The 17788-nt window shown below is 37.0% G+C and overlaps 1 protein-coding gene across 1 annotated transcript in view; it reads left to right on the top strand.

The window, feature by feature from the left end:
* SLCO1A2 (solute carrier organic anion transporter family member 1A2) overlaps positions 1 to 17788 on the top strand; it is a 55430-nt gene that overhangs the window by 14721 nt on the left and 22921 nt on the right. Inside the window, exons 6-11 of the mRNA XM_029205870.1 lie at positions 4289 to 4395; positions 7329 to 7475; positions 10136 to 10234; positions 10801 to 11019; positions 13520 to 13684; positions 15220 to 15415. Coding sequence (XP_029061703.1) covers positions 4289 to 4395; positions 7329 to 7475; positions 10136 to 10234; positions 10801 to 11019; positions 13520 to 13684; positions 15220 to 15415 — 933 coding nt within the window. The remainder of the gene's footprint in view (positions 1 to 4288; positions 4396 to 7328; positions 7476 to 10135; positions 10235 to 10800; positions 11020 to 13519; positions 13685 to 15219; positions 15416 to 17788) is intronic.

Below are 17788 nucleotides of genomic sequence, written 5' to 3'. Positions count from 1 at the left end.
TTCTGTTCCACCCCCTGTTTTGTGCTCTTAGCTACCTGGCTTCCACTTACACGTCAATTTATGAAATAGAGATTCGGGACAACTCTTTTATGGAGTTGAGTCTGATGAAAAGATTCTTAGGACCTGGCAAGGTTTGGGATTACTCCTTTCTAGGGACTATTTAGACACTTCTAATTACAGTTGAGTTTCTGTTTAATTATGGGTCACCAAAGGATAGACCAATCTGAAGGTTGATTTTCATTTTAAATTTTTATCAAGGTAATATGTGTGCAAAATTGTGAAAGGTAAAATTATATTGAAAAAAGCATTGTCCCCCACCCCTTCAACATTGCTCATATTACTCCTCTCCGGAGGCAACTACTCCCAACTCTTCTAGCTCTTTCTTCTTCTGTTTGCTTCCATATTTCTAAGTAAATGTTTATCCTTTTAGTTTTTGATACTTTAGTGTTCTATATAGACATATTGACTTCCTACTGTAAAATCATACTCACTATTCCATGTGTGTGACTATGTAACTATTTCTCATATTTCAGCTGAACCATGCTGTTATTTTCCCTTTCTTATATCACTTTTTATTTTCCCTGGATTTAATAATTGCCTCATTTTTTTTTTTTTTTTTTTTTTTTTTGGGTTCGCGGGCCTTTCTTTTTTTTTGTCTTCTCCCTTCGGGGGCCCGGGCCCGGGCCCGGAGGCTCAACGGCCATGGCTCACGGGCCCAGCCGCTCTGCGGTATGTGGGATCTTCCCGGACCGGGGCATGAACCCGTGTCCCCTGCATCGGCAGGCAGACTCTCAACCACTGCGCCACCAGGGAAGCCCTTCATTTTATATTTGATTCATTTTCTTTTTATTTCTCACTGATCATCACCAAATTCTTTACCGGTAGGACAGTGTCTTCTCAATATATTCATCCATATCAGAGGGTTTCATTTTTCTCTTTGAGATACCTCTCCTGTCATCATCAATTTTCCATCTGCAATCTGAACTGGGAACTCTCCAGGCCTGCTGCACGGCTGCTCCTTTGAAATTTTCACTCACCATTCTCCTTGGGAATTTGTTCTGCCTCTTTCTTCCATTCAGTTACTTACTTCCTGGGTAGTAATATCTTCTCCTTTCCTTTTCATTCTTACTCTTTTTGTGGAAAATGTCATCTAATAGGTTTCTGAGAAAGTGTGCAAGGAAAGTAATAATTTTAAGACCTTAAACATTGGGAAATATTCCTATTCTACTCCCATACCCGGTGACAGTTTGGATGGTATAAAATTCTGGTTTGAAGTTTTTTCCCTAGGGAAATTTTTTTGGGGGGTATGCGGGCCTCTCACCATTGTGGCCTCTCCCGTTGCGGAGCACAGGCTCCGGACCTGCAGGCTCAGCGGCCATGGCTCACAGGCCCAGCCGCTCCGCGGCATGTGGGATCTTCCCGGACCGGGGCACGAACCCGTGTCCCCTGCATCGGCAGGAGGACTCCCAACCACTGCGCCACCAGGGAAGCCCTTCCCTAGGGATTTTGAAGACATCATTTCCAATACTTTCTAGTTTCCGGTGTTACTCTTGAGAATCCTATACCATTCTAACCCCTGTGACCAGTTTCTTTTCTCTAGGAGCTGTTGGGATTTTCCTTTAAACTCCAGAATTTGAATTCATGATAATCATGTTGGTATAAATGATCTTCCTTTATCGTGCTAGGTGCCTTCAATCTGGACATTTGTAAAAGTTACTTTTATTGTTTCTTTGATAATATTCCCCCTTCTTCCACCCCTCTACTTTCTCTTTCTAGAACTTCTACTTGTTCTTGAATATTGTTACATCCTGAGTTGAGCTTATAGTTTTCTCATCTTTTCTCTCCAACTTTCTATCTCTTTGCCTTCTTGTTACTTTTAGGGGAGATTTCTAAAGATTTTTTGTTTTTTTTTTTGATGTGGACTATTTTTAAAGTCTTTTATTGAATTTGTTACAATATTGCTTCTGTTTTAGTTTTCTGGGTTTTTTGGCTGCAAGGCATGTGGGATCTTAGCTCCCCAGCCAGGGATGGAACCCGCACTCCCTGCATTGGAAGGCGAAGTCTTAACCACTGGACTGCTAGGAAAGTCCCTGGGGGAGATTTCTTTATCTTCCAAACCTTTGAATGTATTTCTAACTTTTGCTATCATATTTTTAAGTTTTAAGGACTCTTGTTCTTTGAATGTATCTTTTTAGGGAACATCTTGCTCTTACTTTAAGAATGCAATGTCTTTTCCATCTACATTTGAAGTGTACAGTTTTTTATTTGTTTTGTCTTTGTCTTTATGTTATAGGCTTCCTTCATATACCTGGCGGTCCTTGGTTAGCTATTCATATTTGAGAGAGAGGAATAGCAACAACAAGCTAACCAGAAGTTCTGTGGTACATGTGTAGGACGTGGTTGTTGGAGGGCTTCTTCCCAGCACAGGGACTGGGTGTTTTAGAGATGGCTCAGAACTGTCCATAACCTGTCAGTTAACTCAGGCAGGGATTCTCCAATCTGTTGCCTGAGACATGGCAGCTTGGCTACCAGCCAGGTGGGAGTGGGAGTCTCTTTTATCACTATGTAGATTTTTCTTTTACTTAATATCCCCAGGTATGGCCTCCTATCCTCAATGTGCTTGTTTTGACTCTCTGCAGTCTAAGGCCATGTTCGTTGGGATGGTGGAGGGTGTCTATTCTAAGGTTTTAACTGTTCCTTATACACACTTTAAACCAATCCTCTGATTTTTTGGATCATACCCACTCCCGCCTTTAGAAGTATCTCGTATCCTGCCTGAAACCTTCCAGGGATATGTGGCACATGTTTGGTTCCTCCCCTGCAGGCACGCACTTAGGCTTGTGTTTCTCATATTTTCTAGTTCAGTGACCACTCATCTCCTTTCCCATTTTCAGAATCTTTATCTTCTTGTCGAATTTTCAAAATCTCTTTCTCCTTGTCAAATCTTCCATTTTCTTTATCCTTGTGGCATTATGCCTTTTCCTTTACTATTTTATAATCCATCAACTGTCATTTTGCTGAAGTTTGGGGGATGAATGAACGTTGAATGAGTTATTGGGGTTTAGTGGATAAGTTAAATGAAAATGATATGTTATCTTCTCAGGTATTTCTGAAGGGATCAGAAGTGTTCAGGCAAAGAGTTTTTACTGTCCTTTTAGTTCCTATCCTGTCCAAGACAACATCAAGTAATATTCAGCTATTATTTACATTTCTTTCCACTCTCTGCCAAAGGTGTTATTTTTTTTGTCTGAAGCTGGCAAGTCTCATGGGATCATGGGTATGGAGAGAGAAGCCTTTGTCCACAGTTCACAGCCACTCTGTGACCATGACTGGACAATTGTTCAAAGGGGAAGGCATTTTGACCCTTTTTATTATGTTCTATAGCATAGAAATCAGAACTATCAGTGACATACAAGCATAGCACTCTTTAGCTCATTTGGAACTCAGAAGGGCAAGGTTGTCTGTGTGTGTGTGTGTGTGTGTGTGTGTGTGTGTGTGTTTTGTTTTGTTTTGTTTTTGGATTTCTCTTATCTACTAGAAATATAGAAACCAGTCCAGCATAATTTCTACCAAAGAGAGACTTAGCTGGACATATTTTCTTCCATTATTGCAGCTTATAATTTACTTTCTGAGAAAGGGCATGGGATCTTGTGGTAATTTGCCTAAGATAATATGGTCACAGTGTATTAACCCTTTTGTCCTTATGAGAAGAGAAAAACTCATTACATTGCATTGTCACAGTGTTTGAATCTCCAAAGGTCTCTCATTATGATGGGCAAATATTTTGTTTTTCTTGGGGATTGATGAATGCATGAAGGGATTATTGTTTGAATTCTCAGAAAGTGGGGTATATTTTTTACGAGCAAACCTCAGAGGATCCAAAGTTGGAAACTTGTTTGTTGTGTTGTTTTTCCTCCCAAAGCTTTATCTTCTTTATTATACTTCATAGAGTCTATTATTTTTCTTCCTTTTAGTTCCTTATCCACAGCAATTATTTCCAGGAAATGATCACCTAAAAACCACAAAGCATTGATGTTAGGTAATCTAAAGGATAGACCATACATATGCAGATAATTGAAAGCTGGCTGTCAATGAATTGCACATTTTCGTGAGTGGCAAGTTCTTTTTGATGATATCAATCTATGATGACTGGGTGGCAAAGATGAAAAGACATCTGCTTTCCTGGGTGTGGATGTTGTATCTTAAGTGAAGCAGGAGCATCTTCACAATGCTCACATTGTCCTCATTGCCTCCTTAACACAAATGTGTTTTCCCTGTGTTCATACAGATATGAATATGAATCTACAGTTTCAGTTTCTGGTAATTTGTCCTCAAACAGTTTCTTGTGTATGGAAAACGGAACCCAGAGTTTCAAACCAACAGAAGATCCATCAGGTTGTCTGCTTCATTTTATTACTTTAGTTAATTTGTAACTGAACACTTTCTGTGGAGGGTCTTTGAATGAGTTACTGGGTTTGGTTAAGTAAGGTAGAGGAACAAAAAGATATTTTTTCCCCTCTAAAGGATTTTAGAGGGGATCATGGAGGAGAATAAGGAAGAGGAATGGCTAATAATAGAAAATGTAATGCCTCTTATATTTGAATATACCTATTAAGACTGCCTTGTCTTTTTTTTTTTTTTTTTTTTTTTTTGCGGTACGCCGGCCTCTCACTGTTGTGGCCTCTCCCGTTGCGGAGCACAGGCTCCGGACGCACAGGCTCAGTGGCCATGGCTCACGGGCCCTGCCGCTTCATGGCATGTGGGATCTTCACGGACTGGGGCACGAACCCGTGTCCCCTGCATGGGCAGGCGGACTCTCAACCACTGCGCCACCAGGGAATCCCGCCTTGTCTGTTCTTTAAAATGGTTATTTAAAAATCAGTCAAAGACATCCACCCAAGGGCCACTGTAAAATTAATTCCTTAGAGGAAAACATCTTAGAAGGATGGATTTATACTGATGATTTGGTCTATACAATTATCTAAATAGGAAACAGAGGTAGAAACAAAGTTCAAAAGATTTGTGTTATATTATTGATATTCTATAGCAGAGAAAGCAGGCAAATATGCTATAGTTCTGAATAGTCTCTTTCTGCTGAACTAGGAACTTGTCTTTTTTGCCCAGTTGTCCCTCTTTACGAGAGACTACTTCCTAATCCAGCACGATAGTGTACAATAATGGTGTTTCTTCCAGGTTCTTGCAGTCCCAGGCACCAGCATACCTGCCTCTGCCCCTTCATGTGCTAAAGGACCTGTATAATCTGGTGATACTTAGTCTATAGGTGACACTGTTAATTTACCTCAGACCAGAACTTCTTTTCCTGTGATGGGCACATTTTCAGGCTGGATTCATATTAGTGGAAGTTACGGTGGTTCCTTAGCTGGGAATTTCACCTCCAGCATGGGATAAGAGGGAATCAAAATAGTTCAAATGAGTATAAGAATAGCTGTCTCAGAAACTCTAAATCAAAGGAACCCCCTGGGGAAGCAAAAGAAAACAGTGACATCAGCAATAGCCCGCGTTCTCTCCTTGAGTTGGCTTTTGCCAAAGAATGACTCAGGTCCTGTTTCCTATTTTTCCTAATGTGCATTGTAGTAGATAAACAAAACCTTCCCAGTGGGTGTATCTCCAGGGAAATGTGTTGATTCCTTAATCACCTGATATTTTCAGTTTTGCCCTAGAGGAAACCTGGAGTTTGCCTATGATCTGTAGACATAAACATTGTGCTCATCATAGATAAAAATATGAATATCCAGCAACGGAGACTATGATTTTCTGGACTGGGAATGACTGAGAGATAGCCTCACAAGAAATTTTGAGACTCAGCTGTGTTCAGGACCCTCACATCTGTGGGTGGCACAGTTTACTAATCATCGGGAAAATGCAAATCAAAAACCACAATGAGATATTATCTTACACCTGCCAGAATGGCTGTCCTTATAAAGGTAACAAATAACAAACATTGGTGAGGATGTAGAGAAAAGGGAACACTTGTACGCTGCTGATGGGAATCTAAATTGGTGCAGCCAGTATGAAGAACAGTATGGAGGCTCCTCAAAAGATTAAAAATAGAACTACCACAGGATCTAGCAATTCTACTCCTGGATATATATATACATATATGAAAAAAACAAAAACACTAATTCAAAAAGATACATGCACCCCAATGTTCATAGTAGCATTATCTACAATACCCAAGATATGGAAGCAACCTAAGTGTGCATCAACAGATAAATGGATAAAGAAGACGTGGTGAATACATACACAGTGGAATATATTACTCAGCCGCAGAAAAGAATGAAATTTTGCCATTTGCAACAACATGGATGGACCGGGAGGGTATTGTGTTTAGTGAAATAAGTGAGAAAAAGAGAAATACTGTATGTTTTGACTTATATGTTGAATCTAAAAAATGAAACAAATGAATAATATAAGAGAACAGAAACAGACTCATACGTGCAGAGAACAAACTAGTGATTACCAGTGGGGAGAAGGGTGGGAGGAGGGGGGGAAAACAGGAGGAGGGGATTAAGAGGTACAAACTACTAGGTATAAAATAAATAAAAGGATGTAATGTACAACACAGGGAATGTTGCCAATGTTTTATAATAACTTTATATGGAGTATAATCTATAAAAATATCAAATTACTATGTTGTACCCATGAAACTAATATAGTATTGTAAGTCACTGTACTTCAATTTGAAAAAGTTATTTGGTGATCACAGTATACAGTGGGCTCTATAGAGAAAATGTGATTACTACTCAGTTAAATATTTTTCATTTCTATAATTAGAACTGTAGAGAATTCAAAACTCAGTGAGCCTCTTACATAAATCTTATAAATATAGTCTCAATTCTAGGGAGAGATATTTGTGTTTTTTCCTCTCCCCAAAGTTAGTATATATATTGGGTAGCACTTATAACAGCTAGCTAAGTTTAGTAGTTGCTCGTAAACTAACTCTCTGGAGGGAAAAAAAAGCCTTGATTTTTAGTGTTTGTCAATTTCTGTGGTGTAAATACTCTCATCAAACTACCAGCATGTTATCACTAAATACTGAATTGGGAAGAGATGTATATACTCATCTCTCCCCAGCCAGTAGGAACTGGCTCCAGCGTACCACTTATTGTTGGCCATACGTAAGTACTCTGTCAGAAAGTGCAAAGGGGGTGGCCCAGTGAGTCATTGCTGGCATAGTAAATTGTTGGCAAGGTGCCATGGTCACATAAGAACTGTGAAATGCTTACCTACCAAAAACTTAGAATTAAGTATTGCTAATATTTCACTACCAAAACACTAATGTAATGTCTTTTTTTCTTTTAATGCAGAATGTGTGAAGGAAGTTAAATCATTAATGTGGGTGTATGTACTAGTTGGAAATATTATACGTGGAATTGGTGAGACTCCCATCATGCCTTTGGGTATTTCCTACATAGAGGATTTTGCCAAATCTGAAAACTCTCCTTTATATATTGGTGAGTTGGAAAATCTGCCTTAGCCTCTTTTCAGGACAGTAAGCTCCTTGAGCATGGATATTAGTTATTTATTTGGATGCTTAGTGATGAACAGAATGATGAACAGAGTGCTTTGGCACAACTGGCCCTCATTTAAAGTTTGTTGAGTGGAGCAATTATGGGCTGACTCCAAATAAGCCACTTTGCTAAACCTGCTTTTCACTATTGAAAATGCCATTAATCTAGTGTCCCTGGAGTTCTATTTGACTCCTCCATTTGCTGGGCACCACTCTATACCCAATCTGTTAAGAGATTTAGCAATGTTTTCTCCAAAATGTCTCATATTCAAAACCTTTCTCACTATTTTCATTACTTCTGTTTTTGTTCAGGTCTTCATCACTTCATGTATATGTTATTATAATTTCTATATTGGTCATTTTATCTGTAGTATTTATAATCAACTTCTTATAAAAATTCTTGCAGTATAATTTTTCTTAACTATTTTAAATATCTTCTCTTTAATGTTGATGAAACTTACTGACTCTGTCTATTAAATATGAGCTCTTTACTTATTACTAGCTCTACACTCAGTTTATCTATTTAGTTTCCTATATAGTTTCTCTTTATCACAATTTCTTTATAATAGCCAGGCTGTTTCATATTTTTCACAAATATCTGTCTTCATAATTTTGGTAATGTTTCCTGAAAATTCATTTTCTAAAATCTATCAGTATCTCCCACAATAGGCAACTTAAGATCCACCTTGTATGTTGTCTTACAATCTCCTGAATATTCTTAATTTGTTATGCATAACTTGCTTATATTCCTTAGTTACTCCATCTGTTGTTGGTTATAAAATCATAACTTTGAGTACAGGGACATTTTTCTGTTAAAGTAGAAATATCTTTTTAAAACCAGAAAAGTCAAAGTGGGTGAGAGAAGATAGTAACAGAGCTACATGTAATGAGGAGATTAAAATATTTAGGAATGATTATCCCAAGCAACTTTGGGTGATTTTGATGACTCACTGACTTTGCAATAATCTTTTTCAGTGTTTTTCTATTCAGTCTTTGAAATCCATTCACATACTTATATTGAAAGATTATAGAATGCTCACCTGCAATAAATTAGCAAACACCTTGTTAAAATATGTGTTTCTTTTTTCAACAAGTATTAGGGTATATAACACATAGAAACAATGGATAATCTCTATATGTATTAAGATGAATAAGACATTGTCCATATAAAGTTTAGTATATAAATAACTACATAATTATATATCAATAAAATCTGATAAATATGTGTATAATTAAATTTGAAAATCGAAGTAATAATTAGTAATTAATAATCCGTATATAATTAAATAATTATAAGTCAATTAACTATACATCAAGAAAACAATTCCATGTATGGCTCTGGAGTTTAGGAGAGAACATAAAAGCTGGACATGAAATTTAAGAATCATCTATACAGAGACAAAAAATAAAATCAAGAGGGAGAAATGAGGTTGCCATAGGAGGTCAGATGCTACATAGTGAGGAGCCCTAGGATAAAATACTAGGGAATACTTCTACTTAAGTGAATAGAGTAAGAGGAAGAAAACTCAAAGAAGGGGTAGTCATAAGGTACAAGACTAAGACAATAAATGAATGTATAGTTTTGTATCAAGTGGTAGATTTGGGAGTGAAGCTTTCCTGAGGAATATGCCACAAGATATTTATCATAACATAGCATTTCTTTAAAAATCCTCCAAAAACATGACTGTGGAAGGCAACAAAAGAATTTTGCTCTATACTGTGACTTTCTTAATAGTAAGATCCCAGCTGTAATACTGAAGGAACCACAGAATCAAAATATCCACCCATGATACAGTAGTGATAATTCTATTCCAATACCGGACACAGTAATAGTTTACTCACAAGACACAACAAAACTCACCGAAAAAGGCCATCACTTTAACCAGTCTCTAATACCACAAGAGAAAATGGCTTTGAATCATAATAGGGACAGTCCCACTAATCTCATCTTTTTTTTTTTTTTTTTTTTTTGCGGTACGCGGGCCTCTCACTGTTGTGGCCTCTCCCGTTGCGGAGCACAGGCTCCGGACGCGCAGGCTCAGCGACCATGGCTCACGGGCCCAGCCGCTCCACGGCATGTGGGATCTTCCTGGACCGGGGCACGAACCCGTGTCCCCTGCATCGGCAGGCGGACTCTCAACCACTGCGCCACCAGGGAAGCCCCATAGAATTTAAAGGTTCCCATTTCCTTAGTTTTATTTCAAAATTATTATTAAGGAATGAAGTCATACATACACACTGATAATTTTAAGTAAGTTAGTCTTTCATAAGAGAAAAGGAATATTTTCATCTTCGAGAAGGGCGTTTGCACACAATATGGTCACCCTGCTGCAGCCAGTCGCTTCTAACTGCAGATCTTTACCTGTAACCGAGTGTGAAAGAGAATTTGGAGGCTTAGAGAAAGTGGCTTCAAATTAGGAGGCTCCTGTTTCAACATTTAAACAAACATCCTTGTTACTTATACATACACCAAGTTTAATTTTCCTACAGATTGAACACATAAGGCAAAAATATCTAAGGTAAAAACAATTCAATCTTCAGACTCTTCATGGGATTAGAACTCTTTATGTGTGTGTATAACTTTATATCTTCCTTTATTTTTAGGGTTTATAGAAACAGGAGCTATCATTGGTCCTTTGATTGGACTTTCGTTAGCGTCATTCTGTGCAAATGTTTATGTTGACACTGGATCGGTGAACACAGGTAACTCCATAAAATCTATTTATACAGTGTCTAAAGTACACAAAGCATCATCAGGTATGTTATCACATTTAATTGTTACTTTATCTGACCCTCAATTAGATAGAATCTCCACTTTCCAGGTGACCAAATTGAAGTTGAGGAGTTTAAATAATTTTCAATATTTCAAACCAGTGAGGAGAGCAAGATACAGTGCTGATCTTCTGACTCAAAATCCAGTGCTCTTTCTACTGCACTAATCATATTTCTTGTTTTCAAAAGATTTAAGCACATAGGTTTGAATTCTTTTTAAATCAAGCAATCATTTGAGGATAATGAAATAGAACTTGTAGCTCTTTAATATGTACCTATTTATAAATTCCTTACATGATAGGACAGATAGTCAAACGAGCTTATTGCTAGACAGTATTGTAACACCACATATTTTCAGACAAGTTTTATCAATGTCTGAATTATATGCAAATTCTGTACTTGGATAGAACCTGACAATTATAATTGTAATAACTTTCTGTAGTTCATAAAGGAAATAATGACTCAAGCTAATAAAAATTGTGTGTATCTCTTTACAGATGATCTGACCATAACTCCCATTGATACTCGTTGGGTTGGTGCATGGTGGTTTGGCTTTTTGGTTTGTGCAGGAGTGAATGTGCTTACTGCCATTCCTTTTTTCGTTTTGCCCAAAACGCTTCCAAAGGAAGGACTAGAGGATATTGCTGAGACCATTAAAAATGACAAAGAAGAGAAACAAAGCGAAGTCAGGAAGAAAAGGGTTGGAATCACTAAAGGCAAATATAAACATTTATATTTTACAATTTACTTTTTATTTTCTATAGTCATGTCTGTATCTTAGTCTATTACAATATGCTAGGCTGAGTTAAAACAATTTGTCACTGACAGTCAGCAGTCAATAATGTCTAGCTGTGCTACTACAATAATGTTTTCCCATGCTACCACATGGGAGTGAATGATATAGTTTAGAACCTGACTTAGATCAGCATTTATATGAAATTTTATGTCAATCTGGGTACTCAATAAATAAATAAATAAATTAGGTCCCATCTGCCTTAAAAAATCTATTTTACAGAGAGCATAGGTCTAATTAAAAATGAAACTCAAACCAAGAACAAAAGGAGGAAAAAATATATGCTAATCCAAATAAGTACCATATAGGTCTGAAACCAAAAGTATTAGCTGAGCTGTGAGCTTCTTGGAAGTTAAGGCAGAAAAGAAAAAAGGCACCTCAATTATAGGTCATATAATTATCTATATTTGAGAGTGGAAAGGATAACAATTCTTAAAGAGAAATTGTTGCCCAAGTAACAAGTTGTAAAAAAAAGAAAAAATTATATGATGTACAATACAGGTAATATTGAGTCACATAGTTGTTTTCCAGCAAATTCAGGAGCATATTTCATGTAACAGGTTTTTTTTTTTTGGTATAGATCCTCAATAAAACTCAAAGCATAATTTACAGAAGGTGTATCTATGGGAAAATAAGTAAGATAATCTATGTATATTATTCAGGAATACTGGTTCTCAAACTTGGCCACATATTGGAATCACCTAGGGAATTTTTAAAATTACTGATGCATGGAAATTTTGTAGTATTACCCAGAGGTCTGATTTAATTAGTATAAGGTATGGCCTGGGCCTTGGAATTCTTAAAGAGTGTCCATTTGGAAGGTGGTGGGGGGCTTAGTTTCCTTACCTCAAAGATAGGGATAAAATACTATTTATTATTATAAAGTTGTTGGGTGAAGGTAAAAGGAGTTCTGACACATATTACTATTATTACTGCTTACTAGTATTATTATTGTTGATGTTGCCACTTCTACCGTCACCCGTAAATTATAATATCAATTTGCACAGAATTTTTAGCAGTTACAAATTCACTTAAACCACAATTGAACATAATTTAATACTTCTCATATCATTAGGAGCCAATTCAGAATCTTACAAATTCTCAGAGTCCTTACGATTATATTCACAACACTTGTCAAAGGGCCGGTATGGACTGGTAGGGAATTTTAACACAGAATATCATTTATAGTCTGCAAGATAAACTAGGAAAGGGCTTAACTTAGTATATGACATCTAGAAAAGAAATTGAAACTACTGAGACTCATCTATTAGGACAGTATGTCAACAAACATGTGTGACTTCAAAAGCTCCAAAGAGCTGTGAACACAAGTCACTTCTCTGCCATGTACTTTATTCATAAATATGAATTCTGCAACTAGAATTCATTTCTTTGCATTAAACTATGCTTCCTCCTCTTCCAAGTTGTTTACTGATTGATACTTTGCTAGATTGGATTTTAGGCTGTTTATTAAGCAAACCAGGATAATACACAATAAGTAAGGAAGTCAAGGCAGACAACATGAAGATAGGAAAAGTGAAAAGAAACTATAAGTGAGACTTTGACCCAAAATGGAGACAGTGTGACCTAGAACATTTGCTAGAGCTGGCCACAAATTTGGCTCTGAGCTTTGTCTGTCCACACGAACAGGAAAACATTCACATGGTCTTTAATATATAGCAAATGAATCAGGATCTCAGGGAGCGAGACCTCAGGAAGCAAAGAAATGCCTAGTACTTGAGAAAATTTACATGTCATGAATTTCCACATGTAACTACATTTTAAATGTTCAGGAATGATTAATCAATATGTGAGTGTGAACTTCTTTATCAAATTGTTTTCCTTCCTGGCTTTAGAGGACAGAACAGGAGAACAAGCATCTTTCATTCTAGATGATCTCTAGAGAAGAGAGGATATTAGTACAAGTAAAAGAGAAGGATAGGGCTTCCCTGGTGGCGCAGTGGTTGAGAGTCCGCCTGCCGAAGTAGGGGATACGGGTTCGTGCCCCCGGTCCGGGAAGATCCCACGTGCCGCGGAGCGGCTGGGCCCGTGAGCCATGGCCACTGAGCCTGCGCGTCCGGATCCTGTGCTCTGCAACGGGAGAAGATAAGAAAGAAATGGTGTGAACTCGGACAATATTTTTGTCATGTAATAGTTATACTTTTTCCTTAAGACATGTTAGTAACTTAGTGAAGGCAAAACGACTGTGTTCTGATCCCTTCCCACTCAGCTGCCTCACTGTCTTGCAGAAGCTACCAAAACAATGATACAGCTTTAGCTTTCAAGGGGCAAAAAGAATCAAGAAACACAAGTGCATTATAAAACAGGAAAACATACTTTAGAGGGGAGGTTGATGTTTCAGAAAAAGTCAATCATAAAATGCAAAGCCAAGTTTGTATGACACTGTTGTCATCCTTTCCTTTCAGATTTTTTACCATTCATGAAAAGTCTTTTATGCAACCCAGTTTACATGCTTTTCATACTAATAAGTGTGCTGCAATTCAATGCATTTGTCAATATGATCTCCTTCATGCCTAAATATCTGGAACAGCACTATGGAAAATCAGCTTCAGATGCAATCTTTCTCATTGGTATGTTTGTTCTTCTCTGCAATTGTAGCCCACCTTTTTTCCCATGAAATGGTGAACAGTGTGATGATGGGTCTAGGAAACTCCTCAATTGAAATCTGTTAGGATATTTTTGCCCCTGGTAATATCCCCCCGTCTGCTCTCCAGGGAAATCAAGAGAGGGTAAGGAAGAGAAGAAGCCAGAAAATCCTGGTTTTCTTCTTTCTTTGGCTCTTTTTGTAGTCAGAATGCAAATCTGAAATATTTGTGGAAAGTTTAGGGAATGTACAAGTTAGATACAATTTTCAGATTGGTAATTCATTTATGTAAAAAAGCAGACAGAGTTAACTCATCAGGAATTTTGTTTCACATCCAGGTTTTACTTTTTTGGCTCCAATTCATGAATTCCGTGGTTTCTAATTTAGTTCCCTGGCTCCCTGGTGTTTTGAGATGTCTCTGCAGCCCATACATTCTGATTTTCCTGCAGCCACACTAACCTCGGTGGTTCTATTCCACCCTGAGTTTCTCCTGGGATCTTTTTTACTGTTTTGAAAAGAGAATTTCCAGATTACATGTACCTACATCACCTAGAGTGTTTTTTTTGCGGTACGCGGGCCTCTCACTGCTGTGGCCTCTCCCGTTGCGGAGCACAGGCTCCAGACGCGCAGGCTCTGCGGCCATGGCTCACGGGCCCAGCCGCTCCGCGGCATGTGGGATCTTCCCAGACCGGGGCACGAACCCGTGTCCCCTGCATCGGCAGGGGGACATCTCAACCACTGCGCCACCAGGGAAGCCCCACCTAGAGTGTTTGTTAAAAGTTCAGATACCTGGGACCCATCTCAAATATACTAAATTAGACTCTCTGGAATGGGACTTGAGAATGGATATTAAACAAACTCTCCAAGAGTGTGATTCAGTGAACAGACCCTGGCACTGTAAGGATGAAACCTAGGGTTGTCTTTTCCCTTTTTTGGGGGGGAGGATTGGGGGAGGGAGAGTGCTAGTCAGTAGCAGCAAGACATGAAATGTAAAGACACTTGACAATCACAGGCTCAGCAAAGTGCCTCTAAAATACCTTGAGCTGAGTTAAATTCTTAACAATCAGAGTGGGAATAAAAAGCTGCAGAATCATACAAATCATTCTATGTATGATTATATAATACTGAATATGTTATATACAAATCATTATATATATAATCCCACCCGAAAGAATGGAAAGCAGTAAATGACTGGTCGACTTTGACTTGTCACTTCCACCTAGATCCTAAGAAAAGAGATATAGACCTTGATCCCTGCATACAAGAAATTTACAACTTACTGCTATTAATTAAATGAATGACAATGATAACAGTCTTCCAAAATATATTTCAATGTTGTGGGGCATTTAAAAATCTCTCTGTATGTAATACATAACTAAGTGGGGATAAATTTAAATTAGCCTTCTTCACTATGAGTTGGACCTAAATGGTTTTTTATGTGAGACATATTAGATAAATGTGTTATCATATTTTTTCCTTTGCTAAGTCACTTTGTACATAATATTTTACTTGCATTTATAGGTATTTATAACTTACCTCCAATATGCATTGGATATATAGTTGGTGGTTTAATTATGAAGAAGTTCAAGATTACTGTCATACAAGCTGCCCACATAGGATGTTGGTTATCTTTAATTGAGTACCTTCTCTATTTTTTGTGTTTTCTCATGATCTGTGATAATTCTTCAGTTGCTGGCATAACCACCTCTTATGAAGGGTATGTTGTTTTCTAATGAATGTCATACTCTGTCAAAAGTTAATAACGTATTTTCTACAGTGATTACTCATGACCAGATTATTTGCTAATTGGAGTTAATGGCAGGAATTTGTGGTCTTTCTCCATCTTATTAAAGAGGTTGGGAATATATCACAGAGTTAGTGAGCTTATGATTGCGTGTGTGTGTGTGTGTGTGTGTGTGTGTTTGTCTTTGTGATATCCTAGTGATAGTAAAATGAATATCACAGAAACTAGTTATGGTTTTAGGTTGTATTAGGATGTGTTATTCATACATTTTATACAACCATAAATAGGTAAAATTAAGAGTTGACTATACAGTCTCAATCACCTTTATATGGTTCCACAATGGGCTTAAATTTAATGTAACTGAATCCTAATACATGATATATCGATGCTTATATAAATTTATATATTTTATTTGTACAGGTATATCTATATTGTTGAATGGTTTTAGATTTGCATTTTGAGGGTTACCTGGGTTCACAGGAAGGTTTTGCATAGTGATATGAATTTTTAAAAGTCATTTGTAGGACATGTCTAGATAATGGAATGATTAGCTGAAATGAAGAGCATCCTAAAATGATCCCTTTAAAATTACCAAGGACTATACAATTGGAATAATATTAAATATATAATCATAAAAGTAATTTTATATATTATCTTATTTGAGTCTTGCAAATTCCATTTAAGATAGCTGTTGTTATTTCCATTTTACAGATGAAGAATTGAGATTCAGAGAGATTAAATGACAAAGGGAGGTCATGGAAAACCTCTTCAACTCCATCAATATATAAAAATAGAATTTAAAATTGGTAAAATCTTAAAGATTATCTCCATCTCCAATTATCCTGATTCCCAGAGCAAATACGTAAAAAGGCATAATCTAATCATGAGTCAGGACTTTAATTCAGTTTCTAGACTCCCATGCTAGCGTTCTTTTCATCATATTACATTGAACATAAGAAAAGTAATCTTGTTAGACCTTTAGATCTGTTTTTAAATCGAAGTATAGTTGATTTACAATGTGTTAGTTTCAGGTGTACAGCAAAGTGATTCAGTTACACACACATATATAAATATATATATATATATTTCTTTTTCAGATTCTTTTCATTATAGGTTATTACAAGATATTGAATATAATTCATTTTTTATACAATTCTATTTATTTTTTTATAGTGTATATCTGTTAATCTCAAACTCCTAATTTACCCCTCCCTTCTTTCCACTTTGGTAACCATAAATTTGTTTTCTTCGTCTGTGAGTCTGTTTCTGTTTTGTAAATAAGTTCATTTGTATCATTTTGTTTAGATTCCACCTAAGTGATATCATATGATATTTGTCTTTCTCTGTGTTAGACCCTTTTTAGAAAACTCTTTTTCCCTGGTTTTATTGAGATATAATCGACAAAAAACATCATGTAGGCTTAAGGTGTATAATCTGATGATTTGATACATTATATATTGAAAAATGATTATCACAATAAGGTTAGTTAACACATCCATCACCTCACATATTTACAGTTTTGTGTGTGTGTATGGTAACTTTTAAGATCTACTCTCTTGGGAACTTTAAAACATACAGTATTGTTAACCATAGTCACTAGGATGTACATCGTATCCCCAGAACTTATTCACCTCATCTCTGCAAGCTTGTCCCTTTGACCACCTTTCCCCATTCCTTTTCCTACCTCACAGCAACCACCAATCTACTGTTTCCATGAGTTCAGTTTTTTTAGATTCCACAAATAAGTGAGATCATATAGCATTTTTCTTTCTCTTTCTGACTTACTTCACTTTGCATAAAGCCCTCAAGCCTCATCCATATTGTTGCAAATGGCAGGATTTCCTTCTTTTTCTACGGTGGGTGATATTCCATTTTGTGTGTGTGTGTGTGTATACATATACCACATTTTCTTTATCCATTCATCTGTCAATGCACACATAGGTTATTTCCATGTCTTGGTTATTATTGTGAATAATGCTTCAATGAACACAGGAATAGAGATATCTCTTCAATCGTCTATTTTCATTCCTTTGGATAAATACCTAGAAGTGGAATTGCTGGATCATATGGTAGTTCTGTTTTTAATTTCTTGAGGACACTCCATACTGTTTTCCACAGTGGCTCTATCCATTTACATTCCCACCAAAAATGCACAAGGTTTCCCTTTTCTCTACATTCTTGCCAGCATTTGTTATCTCTTTCCTTTTGATAACAGACATCCCCTTAAACATCCTAATAGGTGTAAGGTGATATCTCATTGTGGTTTTGATCTGCATTTCCCTGATAATTAGTGATGTTGAGCACCTTTTCATTTACCTGTTTGGCTGTTTGTATGTCCTCTTTGGA

The sequence above is a fragment of the Monodon monoceros genome, unplaced genomic scaffold, assembly GCF_005190385.1.
Source record: "Monodon monoceros isolate NGI ecotype Baffin Bay Population unplaced genomic scaffold, NGI_Narwhal_1 Super_Scaffold_6, whole genome shotgun sequence".
Taxonomy (NCBI): domain Eukaryota; kingdom Metazoa; phylum Chordata; class Mammalia; order Artiodactyla; family Monodontidae; genus Monodon; species Monodon monoceros.
This window is presented reverse-complemented; position numbering and strand designations above follow the sequence as displayed.